Consider the following 8,341-nt stretch of genomic DNA (forward strand, 5'->3'; position numbering starts at 1 on the left):
CAGTGGAGTTTGGAAATTCAAAAGTAAATCGATTCCCAATAAAAGTAGTGTTCTAATGTTCACAGTTGGAGTGAAAAGACGCGTTGATCAGTGAGAAAACTTGACTTTTGATAACAGACAGCAGTGAAGATCAAGATGACTGAAACAACAACACCAGAGACTAGAACAGTCTTTCACTGAATCTGGAGAGCTTTCGCCGAACTCTTTGTGGAGTCAGTCTGGGGTCGGTGCAAAAAGATTCACATTAGGGTAACAGTAAAACTTTTTCCTATAATGGATCATCCTGCCTTCACATTGAGTGTGGGTGAAACCCTGCTGACGGTATCAGCAGCCTGCAGAACATCAGCAAGGCAGCACTTTGTGAATTTCATTGTTGTCATGATGATACTGTCAACAAAGACACGGCCAGACCATGTCTCAAGTCAGGTTGGCAGCTTTTACTGGAAGTTGACCAGTTAAACAAACTCCTGCTTTGTCTCTGTTAGTCTTCACATTATCAATTTGAGAAGGTTTAGATTCTTTTGCAACAAAACGTTATGTAGATAAACTCTTACTATGGGTAAAATACTGGCAGGACCAAACTGGCTGCTGCGTTCGTGCGAAACTGTAAAAAGAATATCAGCGAATGAACTAAACTCCTAAAGTTGTCAGCTGTGAAGAAGATTAGTGTGGAGTCATTCCCATGACCTCCAGGGGCGTCCCCCATGTTTCCTGTCATGCTGTCTCACAGATCCTCTCCAAATGAGCTCATTAAAGACTCCTGGACTCTACCGGCACAACGGTATGCCATTTAATTTTATTATAGTCTATTTAAAAAGTATTAAAAACATTCAAGAATTTGATGCTTTAAAAATGTATGAGGAACTTCTAAAACAGATTGTAACTTTTTAAACACAAATTATAAATATTGCTTCAACAGTTTCATGAGTTATCAGTGAACGGTTGTTGTTGCTCACATGGGCCGGGTGGTAGATGAAGAAGTGTTGGGATTTTCTGCCTGATGTGGTGATGAAATCTACTGCAAAGTCATTGTAATCTCTTTCCAGATCAAAGAAGTTTACTGGCTGGTGCTTAATGTCCCCGTTGGGTTTAAGTGGCTCTTAACGCTGTGCTGACATAGCAGAAAAAGCTTAACATCTGGAGGGAAGCAAGTCAGGTTCATACAAGGAGCCTAATGGGAGAACATAGAGAGGAGCAAACACTTCAAACACAAAATCTAGGCTCTTTCCTGCTACTTCCTGTCAGTTGGAATACAGCAGCATTTTCAATCAATTGGAGAATCTTTAAGGATTTCTTTGGCCATCCGAACAACAGAGAATTACAATAGTCCAGTTTAGAAGTAAACAGGTGAATTAAGTTCCCACTCTGAGTCAACATGCTCCTGATTTTTAAGACAACACGTGAATAAAGGAAATCAATCCTATACACGTTTAGCTGGAAGTCAAGGGATGTCATTGTTAAGAATAACTCCCAGGGTTCTCACAGTGGTATTGAAGTTCAAAGTAATACCTTCCCGTGTGACTATATGTCTACACAGCCCGTGTCTCAGATTTGTTGGGCCTCGAATAATATCTTCTATTTCATCTTAATTCAGGAGTTTAAAATTACAGCTCATCCAGGCTTTTCTGACTTTAAGACAAGCTGATCACTGTCATCGCTTACATGTTATGGGAACCTGGTAGAGTTTGCATTAAGTGTTGTATGCGTTTATGGCAGAGAAGTGAGGCAGCACACCTGATTCACATCAGGTGCTTGATCACCGCTCTGCCCATAAAGGAGGAGTGTGCTGCCTCACCAATAAAAGGGCATGTTGTGAGTTAACTGCAGGGGTGAAATTAAACCAGGCACTCAAGGAATATTTACATATTAAAAGGACATTAAAATATTTATTTCCTGTTCATGTACAGTCAAGACATAAACCATTATCCTAGTCGAGTCAGCACAAATCAATTAGACAGCCATCTATCCCTTTAAGTCGTTGATAACATAAAAGCCATTGTTATTTAAAAAAACCAACATTCACAACCCAAAAGTCCGAGAACCACTCCACTGAACCTCGAAGTGGATGAGCTATCCAGTTATTTAAAATGTGCACTGCGGTGCTGCCTATCACCGTTTGAACTGACACGATACCATAATCTGTTGACTAAAAAGTGCAATCCACAAATGTCATTCAAAGTCAAATTGATTTAAAAATCAATAAAAACACAACAATAACATAGTAAGAAAAAAGAAAAAAAGAAAAAAGTGTCCTTGCTTTCAACTAGTAACTTTGAGTCAGTGAAGTGCATGAAGTTTTAGCCGAGTTGGGTCAATTGGAAGAATTAACAGTGGCAGCAGGAGGGTCTGAGGCTACACTGAGGGTTACAACAAGGCGCGAGGTTCGGATCTGCTCCTTTTGATATTTCGCTCCGTCCAAACACCATGGAGGCCTCAAAGTCCAGCTTTGATTTCTTGATCTGCTCCAGCACAGCTTGGAGGTCAGGCCTCTCCTTCGAGCTGAGGGGATAGTTCTCCGAGGGGTCAACCTCCAGGTCGAAAAGCAGAGGGGGGTCATGGGCCGTGAGGACTGCGGAGGCGGGGCAGTCCTTGTCTGGAGTGGTGGCACTGTGTGTGGCACCTGGTGCAAAGTTATCAAAGCGCAGGAGTTAAAACCACCTCTGATCTAACTGTGGGATCAGCGCAGTCGTATGTTCTGATTATGGAGAGTACTACCGTGTGTGTAGAAGTGAGCTTTGTATTTCCCCATCCTGACAGCAAACAGCCCATATTGTTCAGATGGAGATACGGGGTAGAACATCATTGTCTCCCTTTTACTCTGGAAAATAAGAAGATTGAAGTTAAATCAGCTTGGTTCTCATTTCCATCTCCACACAATGTGAAGCACAGCAAGCGTCTACCTTTTCTTGGTGGATGAGGAGTTCCGTCATGTCGACCCCATCCAGCATCACCTGAGGTAGTTTGGCTCCTGCCAGGCTCGCGAAGGTGGGGAGGACATCTAGAGTGCTGGCAAGCTCGTGTGTCACGCCTCAAGAAATAAATGGGAAAAAAAAGAAAAAAGAAGAACAGAGCTCATGTGAATGAAAGCTCATTAGTGAGTTATTCTTCAATCAATTCACCGTTGTGTTTCCATGTTCATTCTTAAATGGAAGAAGGCTAATTGATTTTTGGGATGGGTCACAAATGTGACGGTTCTCCACAAACTAGTTTGAATGTCTCATTCGCCACCTGATTGCTGGTTGGAAAGCAGATGCGATTTGAGCCACAATTAAAAAATATATATCAATGTCCACTTCCCACAGCTAGTCACTAACATGCCATTTCCTGATCCGTTTAGCTTTAATGAAGAGTGAGAAGACAGATTATGCAACATCACAGCTGACGGCTGCTCTGAGTAAAGTCTGGACACAAGATCAGGTGAGTCAGTAGTGTGGGCAGAACTTCAATGCCGCAGCTCCACTTCTCAATTACTACCGTACAGAATGTGGTAGACAACAACACGTCAACAAGATGACAGTTCTTCAAGCCAAGTGTGATATTTGCCTTTCCCTTTGAGTAGTGGGGGGAAGCAAAGCTGTATATCCTCAATGTACCGTCTGTTTATGGACTTATTTACTGTTTATATATCGTCTGTGTGCCTGAACAGAGGTTAGCAGATCTGGGGTGGTTCAGTTATATTTCTGGAGCGCCATGGCCGCCACTGGCGGCCCATCTATATTTCCTATACCTCTCCCTATTTGACAAGTCAGCCACATAACAACGTGCTACAGGAGACAATAGTGTGCCACTGCTTCCCACTGAGGTGTCACAATAAGAAAGGCAGCTGCTGACACTTGTGGGTGATGTACTATATGCTGCGAGATCTTGATTTAGCTTCAGACGACCGCAATGTGCTGACCTGGTTTGATTGTTCCTGGCCAGTAGGCGATGGCTGGCTCTCTCATGCCTCCCTCATATGTGGTACCTTTGCCACATTTTAGAGGGCCGGCGTTTCCTCCACGAGACATGCGCATTAGTTCAGGCCTAGAAATGAAGATAAAGAATATATCTGTTAGTGGTAATTATCGGTATTGTAGGACGCAATATAGAAGCTGAATAGTGGGCAAAACAATTATTTCTGCGGCGCTGCATTTGTGTACGAAGATAGAATATTAGTAAGGAAAACAACCTTTTTAATTGAACAAATGAAAGAAACAAACTGAATACAAAGTGATGTAACCAGAAATGAGTGACAGAACATTATATGATTACAGCTTAATCCATGTAAATATAATATGGTTGGCTATAAATGTCTCCCTCAGTCATGCATTTTGTAATACTGTACCGTTACTGTGACACATTAACTTAGCAGTTCGCACTGCCAGGGTCAATCTGATTCACTCATTAAGCTCATCTGAAGTCTCATCAGTGTCTGGACTAATTGGATTTTAGAGGTTCTTAAAAGATTTATCACATTAATTGAAAGAAACTGATTTTTGTCTGACTGACATTTTATGTATCCAACAGTGGACTGAATGAGAAGGAGAGGGAGAGGGAGACAGCAGCTATGCAAGTATTTCCAAAAGTGATGAGCCTATTGCTAAGTACATAACAGTCAACAGTTATTAACTTGTTACTGCCAAAAGCAGTGACGTGAAAGTAACCCGTTACAACAATACTGCAGTACTGCACATCCAGTATGACTATTAGAGCTATAGAACCAACCCATTGTCAGCTGTGAAGAAGATTAGTGTATTGTTGATCACTCCCGTTTTCTCCAGCGTTGCCAGCAAGTTTCCTATCGTGGTGTCCAACTCCAACAGAGCATCTCCAAATGGACCCCTTAAAGACCGCCCAGCAGCTCCCACACCCGCATACTGGGGATAGTGGGTGTGCTGGAGGAGGAGGAAAACAATGGTGCCATTATTGGATCTTTCCCCTCTAAGTGAACGAGCCGTTTTATGTTCTACATGTTGTTCGTTCATGTTCTCAGTGTTCCCTTGTAGACTGGCCAAGAAGAAGGTCATTTGGTTTGTTGGAATTAGGAACTCAGAATACAAATAGATGGATTGCCATATCCAAAGACAAGCTGAGCATTGGAACTCGATTGATTGTTGCCCACGCGACCAAACCAGGCACCTGTCCTCAACAGAGCGGCCTTTAAATAGGTTAGAGTGCCGCTGCAAAAAGGAAAACGTTCTCTCTGTTCTTTTGTAGTTTTGCAAACAAACAATAGAAAATATTATGTTCATTACATAGCGATTTATAACAGACTTGATGTAACTTACATCGGCTGGATAGTAGAGAAAAAAAGGTTGGTTCTTCTTCACTGATGTGGTGATGAAATCCACTGCAAAGTCACTGTAAGCCCTTTCCAGGTCGAGGAAGTTAGCTGGCTGCTGCTTGATGTCCTCATTGTGTATTAGCGGCACAAACACTGTTCCCATATCACAAACTCCAAAGCACTTGATATTTGGTGGGAAGCAAGTCAGGTTCCTACAAGGGCCCTTTGGGGGGGGGGGGGGGGGGGGGGGGGGGGCAGAGATAGAGGAATAGATCATGCACCTCATTCCATTCCCATCTACTAAGTCTGAGTTACAACTCATAGAAAACCCATGAAATATATGAAAAAAGTGAATAGTCAACTAACTCAAGCACTGATAATAAGAAACAGAAAGAAAAGAAGAACTAGAGACTAACAGTTATACAACAAAAAAAAAAGTCATATGGGTTTGTTCTTGTTTTTCGCTCTGTGAACCTAAATACTGCAACAACAAAAAAAAAAAAAAAAAAAAAAAAAAAATTTAAATATTGAATCCAACTCCTGTCAGACTGACCATGTCGTGAGAGTATGGGATCCCCAGGTACTGGTCAAAGCCCTGCTTCGTTGGTAGATAAGTCCCATTTGCTCCAACTCCTAAATGCCACTTCCCTACCACGGCAGTTGCATAACCCAGAGGTTTCAGGACTTCGGCGATGGTGGTCTCGTTCAGAGGAAGCCCACCTCTGGAGCCTGGATAGAAGACACCTGGGTAAACACCTGAGCGGGTCTGATAGCGACCCGTCAACAACGACGCCCTGCGAAGCAAACATGACAAACAAGGCTGTTAATTGATGTGGGGCATGAATGTTCCTGTTTCATGCGTTCCGGACAGATACCTTGACGGACTGCAGACGGGACTGGTGCAATAAAAATCAGTGAAGCGAAGCCCCTCCGCTGCCATACGGTCCAGGTTGGGGGTGATTGAAGTGGGGTGTCCATAACTGCCCAAATCCCCGAACCCCAGATCGTCCGCGAAGAGGAGGACAAAGTTCGGCGGAGAAGCCGCGCAGCTACAGAACAGGAACAAGTTGAACAGGACGAGTCGACTGTAATCCATCCTGTCCTTTCTCATAGCAGAGAAGAGACAAACTGTCAGGCGCACATTGTCACAAGGAACTAAAACATCCGCAGATCACGTGCTGGCCACCGACAGCGTCGCTCACCAAATACGTCAGACGGGCGACCAGGAAATGTATGTAGTTCGTTCCCACACTACGGACTACAAAATGTCGACAAATTCTCTGTTCGGGACTCTGCCAGCTTTTTTCCCACATTCACCGAATCTAAATATATTTTATAAACGTGGACTGGTGTGTAAAGGCAACATTTAAGTATTTCGCTGTGTGGGGAAACAATCAGAAAATAGTTTGGTACCATCAAAATCACTCTTGTCAGTGAATGCTTCTGGAGGAAACCATTGTTACAGGGAAACACAACAACCGACGTTGTAATAATGTGAATTTGTTTGGATTATAAAGAGAGATGGCAGATAATGCTTACAAAAGGGGTTTGGCAGAGCACTATGAGTATCCTAAATGCACCTCAGAAGTTATTGTGTATATAGTTGTGTACTGTTTGCTATGCATAGGCCCAGTCCCTTGCAGCTCTAGTACGGATAAAGCAGCTCCAGAAGATGGATGGATGTTCCTACTCAGGATTGCACAATGTAGGAGTGTCAGCACAGCCAACTTCAGGTGAGAATGTTGCTATGAATTTTGTCTGTTCGTCCAGTGTGTGTGTGTTATCTGATCATCCGAAAGACATGCTTTTTCTGGTTTTTAAGTTGAGATGGTTGTCTGTCTTTATGTGTTAGGTCTATAGTTGATTGGTTTTATGGTATATACCACTTTATGAGCAGCATTTGCTCTGATTCAATCAGGGCAAACAATCTATGATTGTTTACTCCCTCCACTGCATTTTAAAATTATTTATATTATACAGAATTAGGAAGATTTAGTTAAAAATCCTACTGTGCATTATCAAGAAACAGTTGGTATAACAGTAGGCACAGTCAGCAATTTGCAGAGTTACCACAAATGTTTTTACAGAGGAAATTCTTTGAGGTTATGGTTCCTATAAACTATAACTATTGCTAAATCATATAACTGCCTTATTTTAAAAGGGAGTTAGGTTGGCTTGGGGCTTGTAGGTAGATGTAACAAAATCACACAGAAGGTCATAAACACATGTGTTTGTGACCTTCTGCAGGAGTTCCTCGTCTCTCTGTTTAGTAGTTCTACATACAGTAGCTTTCAATAAATCTGTGTTGCATCTGGATTGCACCTTGCATCCAGTCTGTGAGAGGAAGTTTTTGGCTTTTATGCTAAAGATCAGCATTTTACTGACCAGCAATGCTCAGCTGAAACTGAAGTTGTAAGTAAAACGTTTTTGTCCTCAACTGTTCTTGCATCCTCCACATCTAATGTTTGGTCTGCCCCTCAACTTTGAGGACCTGTGGCTTGGTTTTTGTCCTCTTTTGCAACCTTGGTTTTTGCCACTGATTCAATCTGACACGTGGTCAATTATGCAAACAAGAGGAGAAATAAATCACTGGTGTATCCCTGCTGAGTATGAGTAGAAATAGGTGTCGCACCTCATTTGGAAATGTGGTGAGAGTGTCAGGCCTATTTACTCACAAATTCTCAAAGCCACTGTTCAGTTAGATGGTCAGAGGAAGAAACGGAGGGCCATATCTGGTATTCATTTTGGTGTTGTGCACAAAGGAGTGGGATGGAACACGGATACACTGACTACACACTGACAACATCTTAGTTCTTCAATAAAAACACCATTCAGTGCCTGTAATAGCAAATTTCAATAATGTAAAATAAATGAACCAGTTTAACCCAAAGCCATGTCTCACTGTTTGTCGTAGTTGTGCTATTGGAGTTAGTTGTGGTTAAAATGAGTATGACTCACCTAAAAATATAAAGAAGTCATTTTCACATCTCTGAAGTCCTGAAGACACCCCTGGGTGTGAGTGAGTACATATGTTGATGTGCTGTCCAACTCTATTGTTTCAGCCTTGGGGAAACAGAT

The 8,341-nt window shown here is 42.3% G+C and overlaps 1 protein-coding gene across 1 annotated transcript; it reads right to left on the reverse strand.

Moving 5' to 3' along the window:
* Positions 1 to 1,873: 1,873 nt before the first annotated feature.
* arsa (arylsulfatase A) lies at positions 1,874 to 6,459 on the reverse strand. Its single transcript, XM_080474573.1, has 8 exons — positions 6,139 to 6,459; positions 5,817 to 6,057; positions 5,268 to 5,486; positions 4,705 to 4,874; positions 3,899 to 4,023; positions 2,901 to 3,028; positions 2,716 to 2,818; positions 1,874 to 2,620 (listed from the first exon to the last, which is right to left on the reverse strand). The coding sequence occupies exons 1-8, from the start codon at positions 6,372 to 6,374 to the stop codon at positions 2,325 to 2,327; spliced, it is 1,518 nt and encodes a 505-aa protein (XP_080330699.1). The 5' UTR covers positions 6,375 to 6,459; the 3' UTR covers positions 1,874 to 2,324.
* Positions 6,460 to 8,341: the final 1,882 nt, after the last annotated feature.

The sequence above is a fragment of the Lipophrys pholis genome (genome assembly GCF_963383615.2).
Source record: "Lipophrys pholis genome assembly, chromosome: 11".
Classification (NCBI taxonomy): domain Eukaryota; kingdom Metazoa; phylum Chordata; class Actinopteri; order Blenniiformes; family Blenniidae; genus Lipophrys; species Lipophrys pholis.

What these genes read in the sequence shown, in the direction of transcription:
- arsa (XM_080474573.1), bottom strand. Translation starts at nt 6,374, where the DNA reads ATGAGAAAGGACAGGATGGATTACAGTCGACTCGTCCTGTTCAACTTG. An exon ending in TCCCATACTCTCACGACATG is followed by an intron (nt 5,487 to 5,816) that starts GTCAGTCTGACA and finishes CCCCCCCCAAAG; the next exon opens with GGCCCTTGTAGGAACCTGAC. An exon ending in TTCTCTACTATCCAGCCGAT is followed by an intron (nt 4,875 to 5,267) that starts GTAAGTTACATC and finishes CTCCTCCTCCAG; the next exon opens with CACACCCACTATCCCCAGTA.